The following is a 15,836-nucleotide window of genomic DNA, read 5'->3' as shown; positions in this document are numbered from 1 at the left end:
ATATATACCACATTTTCTTTATCCATTCATCAATTGAAGGACATCTAGGTTGGTTCCACAATCTGGCTATTGTGAACTGAGCAGCTATGAACATTGATGTGGCTGTATCTCTATAATATGCTGATTTTAAGTCCTTTGGGTATAGGCCAAGGAGTGGGATAGCTGGGTCAAATGGTGGTTCCATTCCAAGTTTTCTAAGGAGTCTCCACACTGCTTTCCAGAGTGGCTGCACTAATTTGCAGCCCCACCAGCAATGTATGAGTGTACCTTTCTCCTCACACATCTTCCCTTTGTTAGTGGAAAAAAATCCTTTTGTATAATAATATGAGTTAGTTTCTCAAAACTTACTATGTAACCACTCTGCATGTTTCCAGCACTCTACATGGGTTCAACTTCTTTGCATCTTCACAATTCCACAAGGCAGATAGCATATTAGGTATTTATAAGGGAAGAAACTAGGCAAAGAAAGACCAAGTAACTTGCTCAAAGGCATACAGATGGTCAGCAGCAAACCCAGAATACATGTTTCAGGTTCTAAACATGTGTTTCACAATACACTGTAAAAAATGTTTTAAGAGATATAATAGCAGATAAGTCTACATTATCATCCCTTATCTGGTGATAATTATAAATAATAATTTTTGAATCTTGCCAATATTTTTTAAATAAAGAGTTTAAGGCAATTTTGGAAACCTAGTTTTGTTTCAATAACTGGAGAATTATTTTTTTCTACAGAAATTTACCAACAGGCATCATTATCTATTCATTAGTTTATTTGTACATTTCACAAATACTTTCTCAGCACAGAATCCATTTTTAATGCCACTATTGATATGAAGAAACAAGAGTTGTATGCTTTAAAACTTTAAAATCCCAAAGCAATATTGGATCTAGGTTGTCAATTGTTCACATTTCTGTTGTGTACAAACAAAACCTTCCATTTTCCCAGACAACTATTAAGTTGATACACCTGATATTTTAGAGCACCAAACAAAATCATAGCTACACATGATGATTCCCAAGAATTAGAACGAAATGTGTTTAAGAGGCATCATCAAACTGTTGTAAGTGTACTTTAATTGTGAAATTATCAGTGTGCTATAGAACCAACCTCATTTTTTAAATGAGTTCATACTGCATTAGTTTATGGAAATGGCATTTCACCTACTTCCTTATTGATGAGTATTTAGACTATTTCCAACTTAATATGACAGTGCTATAATAAACACCCTTAATATACATATTAATGTACATATTTATATAAAAGTCCTTAACATATATATTGTGTGTTTAATGTACCTGTTACGATTATTAGATATATTCGCCTACTGTGTATTATGTATAACATATATTTGTCCTTAATATATGTGTGCAGGTAATGCATTTACAAGTCATCTTTTCTATTCCAAGAAGGATATAGTAATAGAAGTGAAGCTTTTAGGCTTGAGGAATAATATTTTGAATCTTTGGTACATACCACTAACATATCCTTCCAAAAGTGCTGAACAATTTAATGCAAGAACAGTGTATGAGAATGTCTTCTTCCTCACAGTGGTTATTATTTTGTAAACAAAATATTAATCAATACATTTGGAATAAAATGGTACCTCATTGTTTATTTTCATTTTTCTGGAAACCCTCCAAGGTTGAATATCCCCAGTTAAACCTTAATATTTCTTAATCATGAGTATTAGACCAAATTAGTATGAGATTTAGAAGAGAATAACAATTATCTACTGTGAAATACTGCCATAGGCTTACCCATCATGTTTTTGATACTTCCTAACAGAAAAACATTCATGATCAGTTTTTTTGCTCTCTCTCTTTTCAGGTGATTCATCATCTTCTTTTTCAGCACCTTCACATAGGTTTTGTGATTCTTTTATTTCAATTGGGTGCTCCTTGTTTCTTTCTTCAACCTTTAAATGAAAACTGATACTTTTTAATAAAAAGGTTTCTCTTTCTGTTTTCATCCTTAATTTTACCACCTGACTTAGTTTAATTGTCACTATTTCAGCCCATAAAATATTTTGTCCTTCCTTTAATTTTATAAAATGTCATTGAAAAGTTTTGTAAATTCTGCTTTGTTTTTGAGTGGAGGAAACAGAATTCTTCAAAGTATCAAATAGAACAATTCTTCAATCTATGCTTATATTTTGATCCATTCTTTGCTATCTAACATTTACATTCCCTGTATGACTGGCAGATGCAGAAAGAAAAGGACATGAAAGGAGTCCTCTTTTCTCTTTACTACCTGGATATTAAATGAATCATCCAGATTCAGAGACTGCATCTGTGGGCCTCAGTAAACACAGGAAGATTTCCCCTTTCTTCTCTGGTCTTTACCCCTTTCCTTTTGCAATTTTTTTATCATTTGGATCCAGGGAAAGCAATACAGTGAAGGTGCTCACTGCACTGTATGCACTAAGTTTGCTGCAACACAAGGAACAGGACAAACCTGCTGCCTTGTAACTGGAGTGCTGGAAAGTGAGATGCTTCCCAGACTGGTTTTCTACATTAGCCCCACTATCCACCTGGGAGTAAATTCAAGAAAGATTTAATGAGTCTATTAAAGCTCCCCAGTGACACTACCTAGCATCTTGGTGGCATAGAAAAATACTGCAATTTCATAATGCTGGATCAGATAAATTATCCAGAATTTCATATCTAAACAGAAATATTAAATGCAACCAAGGCAAAGTGAAGCAATGCTTTCTTGGGAGATGGGAAGCCTCCCAGTTCACAGGCAACTACATTTATTTTAAAAAGGATATCTCTATATTTTTGCTTATATTTAAAACTCAGTGATCTTCGAAGTCCATGTTTATATCAGTATTAAGTACAAACTTTGGGGCTGAGATTTAATGCTTTTTTATGTGATAAAATCATTTCATACCAAAATTAACAAATTTTCCAAAATGACCTAAAGGGCTGCCTGAAACAGAAACATTTAAAAGTAATGATTTTTAAAATGCAGAACTACATATACTTAGTCAAAAATGTTTAAAGTGCTCATATTAGAATTATAAGTTTCAATCATTTGAGTAAAACAGATAAATGTATACAGATGGAAACACAATAAACAGATTAGTTTGGCTGGAAATATATGTCACACCTCCCCAAACTAGGCACATGGATATATTCTATCTCAGTCATGACTTCCTTCCCCTGACATTTCCATATTTTTGTTTAAATAAATGCTAATTAATCTTAGTCCAATAGGAAAAACCAAACAGAAAACACTTCAAGTTTATTACATCCTGTAAGCAATTTTCTCTATACTTATTTTGGTTCAGAAGGTTACATGGTACAGGACTAAATTTCCCAGTTCATATGCACTTGAAAGATTGATTGATTTAAGATAATGAGGAAGAAAGATCATGAGAATGTTTTCTCCTATTTATGGAGAGAGCAACGAGAATCTATTTCTAGATAAAATTTCATATTTATATAACCCCATTTAATACATGAGCTTTTTAAAAGCAGGAAATCAGAATATAATCGATAGAAGAACCAAAAGTAGCAACAAGAGAACATCTATCCCATTTTGAAAGTAATCTTTTGCTTTTTCTAATGCCAAGACCTCTACCTGTACCATGCCTATCTCATTCCTAAACCTTCCCTTGCCTTGCAGTAAGTGATCATCTAGACATTCTTTCATTATTCTGTCACTATGTGGTAGAGAGAAATTCACCTTTTCTAATTCAGTTCCCATGCTCTTATGGCTGTCAGCACTGCGATGATCATATAATGACTTCTGGAACACATCTTGTATTGATTTTGTTTTCTTATAAGTATCTTTAACAGTGTAAATACTGTGCCTTTTCATTTGAGTCATGTGATTCACTTCTTGGGAGTAGGTAAGACGTGAATCAAGATGGGTTTTTGACTTACTAGACCTAGGTATATGTCCAACATTTAAATTCCAACCAGGAGTACTTATGTTCATAGTTGATTTTATTTGCAGAAGAAATTCTTGATCTTCATTCATTGTATCTATTAACAACTTCTGGTTTGTTTTTTGTATTTTCTGTATTATAAAAATCGTCCTCTTCAGACTTAGAAACATGTTCAGTTTCTAATTTGTGATTTTCAGGCTCTAATTTATTTTCACTTAGATGCATCTCAGAAGATGAATAGTGAGAATGCTCCAGGAATTCAGAGCATTCATGAGAAGGAAAGATATTTTCAACACTGGGTTTTTTTGGTTTAAGACATTTCTGCAGTACCACAGAGACAGACACTCCAGAAGCAACTTTTTCCTTACAATCAAGTACATGACTTGTCAAATTAAAGGGTGTTTTCTTTAAATTGGTTCTTCCTTTGGAGTTATCATATTTTAAGAGCCAATATCAGTATACACCAAACAAGGCAGTGTATGGATATGAAGGACCTGAATCCACTGGATGACAGGAATATGGGCTTGGCAGGGTGAACCGGGGTCTCCCTGCCCCCACAGCTGCAGTGGGAAAACACTGCAGTTCAACTGTACAGTCAGTGACCAGGTGAGACTGAGAACACATGTAGAATATTAAGAGAATTTCTAAAAAAAAAAAATAGGCTACTGTACATTTTGGCTAGGTGGGAGAGGGTAAGATTCCCTCTGGGGAGACAAGTGAAAGAATTCTAGCAATTTCAAGAAAACTGGACACTATGATAGGCTAAAAAAAACTAGAGTTAATATCCAAGATACACAAAGAACTCAAAAAACTTAATATCAGAAAAGAAGCACAAATAACACAATCAGTAAATGGGCAAAGGAACTGAATACACACTTCATAGAAGAAGAAATACAATTGGTTAAAATATGTATATGAAAAGATGTTCAACATCTCTAGCAACTAGAAAAAATGCAAATTAAAACTACAATGAGAATCCATCTCACTCTATTCAGAATGGCAATTATTAAGAATGCAAGTAACGATAAATTTTAGCAAGGATGTGGGGGGAAAGTTCAGTCATACATTGCTAGTAGGACTGCAAATTAGTGCAAGTACTATGGAAAGTAGTATGAAGATCAAAGAAAACTTGAGAGGAACCACCATTTAAACCAGTTTGCCTACTCATTGGTTTATACCCAAAGAAGTTAAAATCAGCATACTATGGTGATGCAGCCACATCAATGTTTATAGCAGCCCAATTCACAATAGCCAAACTATAGAACCAACCAAAGACTCCTCTCTTCAACAGATGAGTGGATGAAGAAAATGTGGTATACACAAAATGGAATATTATTCAGCCATAAAAATGAATGAAACTTTGGCATTTTCCAGTAAATGGATGGAAATGGATACTATCATGTTAAGTGAAATAAGCCAATCCCAAAGGATGAATGTTCTTTCTAATATGTGAATACTAACCCAGAACAAGGAAGGGGAGGGAAGGAAAGAATAGAAGATCATTGGATTAGGAAAAGTGGAATGAAGGGAAGGGAGAGGGATAGGATAGGAAAGACAATAGAATGAATTAGACATAACCTTTCTTTGTTCATAAATGAATACATGACCAGTATAATTCCACACTGTGTAAAACCACAAGTATGGGATCCTAAATGAAATGGGTTGTACTTCATGTATGTACGATATGTCAAAATACACTCTACCGTCATATATATCAAAAAATACCAAATAAAAATTTTTAAAAATAAAATAATCGAAGAGAAAAAACCAGTAGAGTTGAGTATAGTTTTAGAATTCCATGTGCTCTATCCTAGGTATTTTTAATGGCTGGGTAAGGAATTATTTTTTCCAGGGGTCCTTTGTGTAGGCTTACTGCATGGTTAACCAGAAATCCCTTCAGGTTTTTTTATACCTGCAAAACCCACCTGCATCATTAATTGACTGGGGCTTCAGGATTCAACTGCAAGTCAGGCCTCTTAGTATATCATTTGGAATTGCCATCTGACTGTTATTACACTTGTTCAGATGTCTTAGCACATCTGTGTCCTAGCTTGTCTATGGGAGCTAAGTGGGTACAATTCTGATTTATAATTAGTGGTTTGATCCTAGCAACAGGGAACAAATTCAGCACTGTGAGCTTTCCTCAGGACTTATTTACTAAATTTCTAAAAATATGTAGATTAATATTTGCTTATGTTTCTATACATTACAACAATAAAATGATTGTGATGATGTTGTCTGGCACCCTGTTTACCAGTCACTCCAGAATGTGAGGAGAAAATGACAGACAAATGCCACCTACTGTTCTCTCTGTCCAGAATGTCCTTCTCCTAGATTTATGGGTCTGGTTCCTTCCATTCCATAACTTGTCAGCTTAAATGACAGAACTGGAAAGATCTTCTTTGATTCCAGAATTCCACTCTTGCTCCTATCCACTTCTGAACAATACATAAACTACTTAAATTTAAAAGAAGTGTGAATTATATTATCTTCCACTTCTTACTTAAAATGAATTTTGAGTCTTTCAGAAGAATCTAGTTTACATTTCCTGCCATCCTTAACTTCACTATTTTTTGTTGGGTTTGCATTACATTCTGTGTCTCCACTTTCTTTTTCAATCTAGATATTTATATCGCACTTCTTTGAAGAATACTTCCCATTTTTTCCCTTCTCACCTTCAGATTCACCTAGCTCTTCATTTACTTTTCTTTCTAATTCTCTCCTTCCATAATAACATACCTGAGAATTGTTTACTACTAGCAACTTCTATGAATCTCAATCCTCTTGGTGCAATACTTATTTTCTATTGTGACCCAGTAGGGGTCTTATATTTCCTTCTTGAATTGTCAAAATCATTATGAGGATATGGGAGATAATATGTTAAATAAAGAATTGAGAGAAAAGCATTAAAAGATGACTGACCTTTAAGTGAAGTGTTGAAGGTGCAGTATTATGCAAGCTCATTCCTTTGATATGTCTTCTATCAGTGGTGGAAATCACAACTTCTTTTTGACTCTCAGAATTACTGATGGCAAGCAAGGCTTGATTTTCTTGTTTTGTAGGTTCATATTTTATTTATGGTAATAAAACAAAGAAAAAATACATAAAATTCTTGGAAATTTCTAGTCAATAAACAGCACAAGAATGGGTAGTTTTCAAAGAGATTACCATCATCCCCGGATTGCTGGAAATTTTCACGTACTTCTCCTTTTCCTTCATGGACATTCTAGGAAGGGAAAAGAAAAATAACACAAGTGTAATGAGCAAACATTCAATACACTTTCTTCTCAGCAGCACACAAATTATTTTCTAAAATAGACCATATCTTAGGCCACAAAGCAATGCTTACTACATATAAAAAATTAGAGATAATACCTTGCATACCACTGGATTATAATAGGATGGTATAGAAATCAATACTATAAGAAAAAAAGAAGCTACTCTAACACTTATAGACTAAATACTATATTACTGAATGAACAATGGGTAGCAGAAGAAATAAGGGATGAAATTTTAAAAGGCTTAGAGATAAATGAAAAGAGTGACACAACATATCAAAATCTCTTGAACACTGTAAAGGTGGTTCTTAGGGGAAAGTTCAGTGCACTGATCTCATTCTTGAAAAGAACAGAAAATCAGTTTTTAGAGGGAATGCTTTCAGTTTCTCTCCATTTAGAATGATGTTGGCCTTGGGCTTAGCATAGATAGTCTTTAAAATGTTGAGGTATGTTCCTACTATCCCTATTTTTCTAGTGTTACGAGCATAAATGGGTGCTGTATTTTATCAAACACTTTTTCAGCATCTATTGAGATAATCATATGATTCTCGTCTTTAAGTCTATTGATGTGATGAATTACATTTATTGATTTCCAGATGCTGAACCAACCTTGCATCCCAGGGATGAATCTCACTTGTGACCTCGGTGCACTATCTTTTTAATATGATTTTGTATGCAATTTGCCAGAATTTTGTTATGATTGTTTGCATCTGTGTTCATCAGGGATATTGGGCTGAAATTTTCTTTCCTTGATGAGTCTTTGTATGGTTTTGGTATCAGAGTGATACTAACTTCATAGAATGCATTTGAAAGGGTTCCCTCCTTTTCTATTTCATGGAATACTCTGAGGTGTATTGGTATTAGTACTTCTTTGAAGGTCTTTCAGAATTCAGCTGAGAATTCATCTTGTCTCAGGCTTTTCTTAGTTGGTAAGCTTTTGATAGCTTCATCTATTTCATTGAGTGAAATTTATCTGTGTATATCCTCCAGATTCAGTGTGGGAGGATCATATGTCTCTAGAAAATTGTCAATGTTTTGAGATTTTTGTATTTTGTTGCAGTATAGATTTTCAAAATAGCTTTTAATTACTTTTTGTATTTCATTGGTGTCTGTTGTAATATTTCCTTTTTCATCACAAATTTTAGTAATTTGAGTTTTCTCTCTCCTTTTCATTAGTGGGGCTAAGGGTTTATCAATTTTGTTTATATTTTCAAAGAACCATCTTTTTGTTTGTCAGTTTTTGAAGTGTTTCTTTTGTTTCAATTTCATTTATTTAAGCTCTGATACTAATTATTTCCTGTCTCCTACTACTTTTGGTGTTGATCTGTTTTTTATCTAGAGCTTTGAGATGGAATGTTAGGTCATTTATTTGTAGACATTCTTTTATTGAATGTGCTCCATGCAATAAATTTTCCTCTTTGTACTGCTTTCATTTTGTCCCAAAGATTTTGATTTGTTGTATCATTGTTCTCATTTACCTCTTAGAAATTTTTTATCTCCTTTCTGATATCCTCTGTTATCCATTCATCATTCAATAGCATATTATTTAGTCTCTAGGTCTTGAAGTAGTTTCTGTTTTTTATTTTATCATTGATTTCTAATTTCATTCCACTATGATCTGATAGAATACAAGAAAGGGATGCCCTCTTTCACCATTCTATTCAACATCATCCTTGAAACACTAGCCAGAGCAATTTGAGAGACCACAGTAATTAATAGGGGTATGAATAGGAAAAGAAGATCCTGAGCCATCGCTATTTGCCAATGAGATGATAGTATACTTAGAGAACCCAAAAAAATACCACCAGAAAACATCTAGAACTAATAAATGAATTCAGCAAAGTAGCAGGATGAAATCAACATGCATAAATCTAATGCATTTCTATTCATAAGTGATGTGTCCTCCAAAAGAGGAATTAGGAAAATACTCCATTCACAATAGCCTCAAAAAAAAAAAAATAATTGGGAATCAATCTAACACAAGAGGTGAAAGACCCCTACAATGAAAACTACAGAACACTAAAGAAAGAAATTGAAGTAAACCTTGGAAGATGGAAAAATCTCCCATGTTCTTGGATAGGCAGAATTGATATTGTCAAAATGGCCATTCTATCAAAGTGCTATACAGATTCAATACAATTCCAATTAAAATCCCAATGATATTCCTCACAGAAATAGAAAAAGCAATCATGAACTTCATCTGGAAGAATAAGAGACCTCGAATAGCCAAAACAATCCTGAGCAGGAAAAGTGATACAGGAGTTATCACAATACCAGACATCGAAATATACTACAGAGCAATAGTAACAAAAGCGGCATGGTATTGGCACCAAAATAGAGAGGCAGACCAGTGGTACAGAATAGAAGACATAGAGATGAACCCACATAAATACAGTTACCTCATACTAGACAAAGTAACAAAAAACATACAATGGAGAAAAGATAGCCTCTGCAACAAATGGTGCTGGGAAAACTAGAAATCCATATGCAGTAAAATGAAATTAAACCCCTATCTCTCACCCTCACAAAACTCAACTCAAAATGGATCAAGGACCTATGAATTAGACCAGAGATCCTGGACAAAATGAAAGAAAAATAGGCCAAAATCTTCATCACTTTGGCTTAGGACCAGGTGTCCTTAACAAGACTCCCCATGTGCAAAAAATGAAAGTATCAATAAATGGGGTGGATTCAAACTAAAAAACCTTTTTCACAGCAAAGGAAACAACCAATAATGTGAAAAGAGAGACTACAAAGTGGGAGAAAATCTTTTCTACATGCACTCCAGATATAGCACTAATCTCCAAAATTTATAAAGAACTTACAAAATTTTACACCAAAAACACAAAGAACCCAATCAATAAATGGGCTAAGGAACTTGGCAGACACTTCACAGAAGATATAAAAGTGATCAACAAATATATGAAAAATGCTCAACATCTCTAGTAATTAGAGAAATGCAAATCAATAGCACCCTAACATATCATTTCACTTGCATTATAATGGCATTATCAAGAGTACAAGCAATAATAAATGTTGGCATACATGTGGAGAAAGAGGAACATTCGAACGTTGCTGGTGGAGTTGCAAATTGGTGCAGCCACTATGGAAAGCAGTAAGGAGATTCCTCAGAAAACTTGGAATGAACTCACCATTTGACTTAGTTATCTTACTTCTCAGTTGATACCCCCCAAAATTAAAATCAGCATACTATAGTAAAGCAGCCACATCAATGTTTACAGTAGCTCAATTCACAATAGCTACATTATGGAACCAACCTAGATACTGTTCAATAGATGAATGGATAAAGAAACTGTGATATATATACACAATGGAATATTATTCAGTCATAAAGAATAATATTATGGATTTTGCAGATAAATGAATGGAATTGGAGAATATCATGCTAAGTGAAATATGCCAATATAAAAAAACCCAAAGGGTGAATGTTTTCTCTGATAATTGGACGACAATACATAACAGGGGTAAGAGAAGAATAGAGGAACTTTGGGCTGTGTAGAGGCAAATTGGGGGAGGGAAGCAGGTAGGGGAAGGAAAGGTAGTGGAATGAGATAGACATTATTACCCTATGGACATGTATGATTAAATGAATGGTGTGAATCTACATCATGTACAACCATAGAAAGGAAAAGTTTTAACCCATTTGTTTACAATCAATCAAAATGCAGTTTGTAAAAAATAAAAATAAATTAAATTTTATAAAAAGAATAAAAAACTAACAAATAAATAACCAAACATTATATCTCTAGGCCCTGGAAAAAGAAGAACAAAAAAAAATACAAAAAGCAGCACAAGATAGGAAATAATTAAAATTAGAGCCAAGATCAATGGAATTGAAAGAATAAATTTGAAAAAAAACCAATGATCAAAAACTTGGTTCTTTGAAAAAAAAAAAAGCAATAAAATCGATAAAACCCTAGCTACACTAACCAGAGAACAAAGGAAATAACTCAACTTTCTAAAATTCATGATAAAAAAGAAAATATCACCATGGACAACAGTGAAATTCAGAGGATGATCAGAAACTATTTTGAAAACTTATACCCCAATCAAATAGAAAATCTTGAAATTGACAAATTTCTAGAGAAAGATTACCTACCCAAATTGAGCCAGGAAGACATAGAAAATTTTAACACATGAATTTCAAGCAATGAAATTTAAAATACTATCAAAAGCCTACCAAAAAAGAAAGCCCAGGACCTGATGGAATCTCAGCCAAGTACAACTAAACCTTCAAGGAAGAACTAACATCCATCCTCCTCAAACTATTGTAAGAAAAAAATAGGAGGGAACACTACCAAACACATTCTATGAACCTAGTATCACCCTGACTCCAAAACCAGACAAAGACACAAAAGGAAAGGAAACTTCAGGCCAATAACCCTGTTGAACATAAGTGCAAATGTTCTTAACAAAATACTGGTGAATCTCATACCAAAACACACTAAAAATGATAGAGCACCATGATTACCTGGGTTTCATCCCAGGGATGAAAAGTCGGTTCAACATACAGAATCAATAGATGTAATTCACCACATCAACACACATAAAGATAAGAATCACGTGCTTATCTCAATAGGTGCAGAAAAAGCATTTGAAAAAATAAAGGTTCAAAATACAAGAAAAATGAGGGATAGTAGGTACATATCTGAACATTGTAAAAGCTATTTATGCTAAACCCAAGGCCAACATCATTCTAAATGGAGAAAAACTAAAAGCATTCCTCCTAAAAACCAGAACAAGGCAGGGATCCCCTCTTTTACCACTTCTGTTCAAAACAGTCCACATTACTCTAGCCAGAGTTAGGCAAAGAGAGAAAGAAAGAAATCCATAAAGGAAAAGAACAGTTAAAACTACCTCCAATTGAATGTGACACAATTCTACACTTAGAAGACCCAAAAAAGTGGGGTTGGGGATATAGCTCAGCTGAGAGTACCTGTCTCACATGCACAAGGCCCTGGGTTCAATACCCAGCACCACAAGGAGAAAGAAAAAAAAAAAAAAAAAACTGCACCAGAAAAATTCCAGAACACCTGAGCAAATTCATTAACCTAGCAGCATACAAAATTAATACCCATGATTCAATTTCATAAAAGTAAACTAAAACAATTTATGGGAAATAAGGCAACACAGATAAAGGTAATCAAAAGAATATCATGTATAAAAGAAGATGAAAATCAGACAATACATGTGAGAGAATAAATCTCACCAGAGTAGGTAAGCAAGTGTGAATTATGAGTGAATCCAAACTGAAAATAAAGAAAAATGACACAAGGAAATATATACCTCTCTACCATTCATCCTGAATGTAAATGGGTTTGATTTTTCAATTAAAAGACATTAAGTAGAATACCGAAAAAATATGAAATGTGAAAAAAATCAAGATCCAACAGTATCTTGTCTGCAGGAAACACACCTCACATGCAAAGAGACTCACAGAATGAAAGGATGGAAAATGGTATTCCCATTTCCTATAAATGAAGTCAAAGCAAGGAGCAGTAGCTCTTCTCATATTTGCCAAAGCAGACTTCAAGCCACAGTTAACCAGAGATGACAAAGAAGATAATTACCTATTGGTAAAAGGAATAATCCAACAGGAGTATTTAATGACTGCAAAGGTTTATGCCCTGAATATCAGTGCCCCCAATTTTGTGAGACAAAAACTACTCAAATAAAGTAACAGATGGGCCCCAGTAAAATCAGTGTGTGTGACTTCAATATACCACTCTCACCAATACTATGTCATCCATACAAAAAGTCAACAGTTACTAGAGAGTTCAACTGCATTTTTGATCAAGAGGACTATACAGATGTCTATGGAATATTTTCCTGGACAACAGGAGAATATTCTTTCTTTTCACAGAAATTTCTCTAAAGCAGACTCTAATTAGGCCATAAAAGCTATTCTTAGCAAATACACAAAGCAATCAAATTAATCCCTTGCATGTTATCAGATCATAATAAAAATACCATTTCAAACCCATACCAAGAAAATGACAGAAATTTTGAGAATGAGCAATACACTTTTGCATGAAGAATGTTCCATCAAAGAAATTGGGGTAAGTACTAAAAGTCTTTTAGAATCAACTGAAAAAGAGAAACACATCCCAGAAGTTAAGCAGGGCAAAGATGGAAATTTTTAAATACAGATACATACCATAAAAAATCAGAGGAATCTCAACTAACTCACCTATAGATGAATCCTGAGGTCTCAGGGAAACAAGAATAATGTAATTCCAAGTCCAGTGCAATGAAAGAAATGATAAGTATTAGTGCCAAAATTAATGAAATGGAAATGAATGAACAATAAAAAGGATAAATGAAACAAAGAATCAGTTCTTTGAAATGATAAACAAGATTGGTAAACCCTGAAGCAAACTAACCAAAGTACAGAGAGAGAAGATACAAATGAATAAAGCTACAGACAAAAAAGTGGATTTTAGACACTTCTGAAATCCAGAGGACCATTAGGGACTATTTTGAAAAGTGAAATGCCAATAAATGGGAAATCCATAGACTTGTTAGGATGACTTACATTGCATAAACTAGAAAATGTAGAAGAAATGGATAAATTTCTAGACAAATATGACCTACAAAACTTGAATCAATAGGATACAGGATATCTAAATAGACCCACAGCATGCCATTATACTGAAGCAGAAATGAAATGCCTACCAAAAACAAAAGCTCAGGACCAGACAGATCCATGACTAAATTTTGCCAGACCATCAAAGATTAACACTGATGCTCCTCATACAATTACATGGGCTAGAAAAGGTAGGATCCTGACAACCTCGTTCTATAAGGGCAATATCACTCTAACAGGAAAACTGCATAAGAACAAAACAAGGGAAGAAAAGTATTTAATATTATACTTGAGGAAGTTATTTTGAAAAACCCTCATGAAATACTTGAAAACAATTTCAACGACACATTAAAATGATCACACAACCTCATGAAGTTGACTTAATTCCAAAAATGCAAGGATGGTTCAACAAGTGCAAATCTATACATATAGTACACCACACAGAGAATCAAAGACAAAAATCTCATGATCATCACAATAGATGTAGAAAAAGTCTTTGATAAACTTCAGTAGCCCTTCATAAGAAAAGTCTTAAGAAACTAGGGGCAGCAGGAACTTGTTATAGTATTACAAAGGCTATGTATGCCAAACCCAAAGCCAATGGCACATTGAATAGTGAAAAATCTACAGCATTTCCTCTAAAATCAGAAACAAGTAAAAGATGTGCATGCTCACCACTCCTATAGAAAATAGCACCTGAAATTCTAGTTACAGCAATTAGAACAGGGAAGAAAATAAAAAGAAAGGAGTAAAGATGTGCATGCTCACTACTCCTATACAAAATAGCACCTGAAATTTTAGTCTTAGCAATTAGAAAAGGGAAGGAAATAAAAAGTAACAAATCAAATTATCCCTATATACAAATCATCTGATCCTCTTTCAGAAGGTCCTAAAAGCTCTACCAGAAGAACGTAAGATGTGATTAAAAAATTTGGCAAAGTAGCTGAAAATGAAATCAACATAAAAATATAAATAATATTTCTATACAACAAAAACAATCTCACTGAGGTATGGGGTTTGGGTTCAGTGATAGAAAATACTTACCTGGCACATGTGAGGCATGGGTTTCTATTCTCAATACCAGATAAAAATAAATAAATGAAATAAAGGTATTGTGTCCATCTACAACTAAGTAAATCTCAGTGAGAATGTAATCAGGATAACAACACTACTCACAAGAGATGCAAAAAAAAAAAATATATGGAAATAATTCAAACCAAGGAGGTGAAAAAACTATTCAAGGAAAATTGCAGAATGATGAAAACAAAATTGATGAAAAACACAAGGTAGAGAGACATCTTATATTCAAAAACAAAGGCACCCTGAATATGGGGAAGATATTCAAATACAGAAAGTGGTTCACAGATTTTTTAGGCTGTCCCTATCAAACCTCCTAAGTTACTATTCATGAACTGGAAAAATTATTCTGAAATTCATATGGATGAAAAACAGACCAACAATAGACAAAGGAAACCTGAGATATAAGAGCAATGCAGGAGGCATTACAATACCCAATTTCAAACCACAACACAGAGGAACAATCGGGAAAAGAGCATGATGCTGGCATTAAAATAGAAATACAAACCAGAATTGACTGAACACACAGAGACAAACACACATGGTTGGAGTTGTCTGATTCGTGGAAACAAGGCCAAAAACATTAGTACAGGAAAAGACAGTTTTGTTTTGTTTTGTTTTCTAAAAGTGCTGGCAGCCAAGGAAAGAATAAAGAACAGGAAGAAAGTTCACAAAAGAGGAGAAAATCTTTGTGCACTAATCCTCTCAGAGGGCATTAATAACAAGAATATATAAAGAACCCTAAACACTTAACATCATAAATACAATTAACCCAATTGATAAGAACTTAACGGACATTTCTAAAAGGAAGAAACACAAATAATTCATTATATATGAAAAATGTTCAAAATATCTAGCAATGAAGAAAATGCAAGTCAAAACTCCACAAAGATGTCCTCCCTCTAATTTGGAATGGCAACCATCAAGCATATAAATGATATTAAATGTTGATGAGGATGTGGGGATAAAAGTTAC

At 33.8% G+C, this 15,836-nt stretch overlaps 1 protein-coding gene across 1 annotated transcript in view; it reads right to left on the bottom strand.

Annotated features, from left to right (window-relative positions):
• Window positions 1-358: 358 nt before the first annotated feature.
• The window catches only part of LOC124985686 (uncharacterized), a 33,511-nt gene continuing 18,033 nt past the window's right edge, over window positions 359-15,836 (bottom strand). The window contains exons 4-7 of the mRNA XM_047554349.1: window positions 7,068-7,125; window positions 6,822-6,949; window positions 1,762-1,919; window positions 359-455 (exon numbers count right to left, since the gene is read on the bottom strand). Of these exons, the coding sequence (XP_047410305.1) occupies window positions 389-455; window positions 1,762-1,919; window positions 6,822-6,949; window positions 7,068-7,125 (411 nt within the window). The 3' untranslated portion in view covers window positions 359-388. The remainder of the gene's footprint in view (window positions 456-1,761; window positions 1,920-6,821; window positions 6,950-7,067; window positions 7,126-15,836) is intronic.

Source organism: Sciurus carolinensis, chromosome 5 (assembly GCF_902686445.1).
Source record: "Sciurus carolinensis chromosome 5, mSciCar1.2, whole genome shotgun sequence".
Taxonomy (NCBI): Eukaryota; Metazoa; Chordata; class Mammalia; order Rodentia; family Sciuridae; genus Sciurus; species Sciurus carolinensis.
Note: the sequence above shows the minus strand (reverse complement) of the source record. Positions and strands in the feature narration are given on the sequence as shown.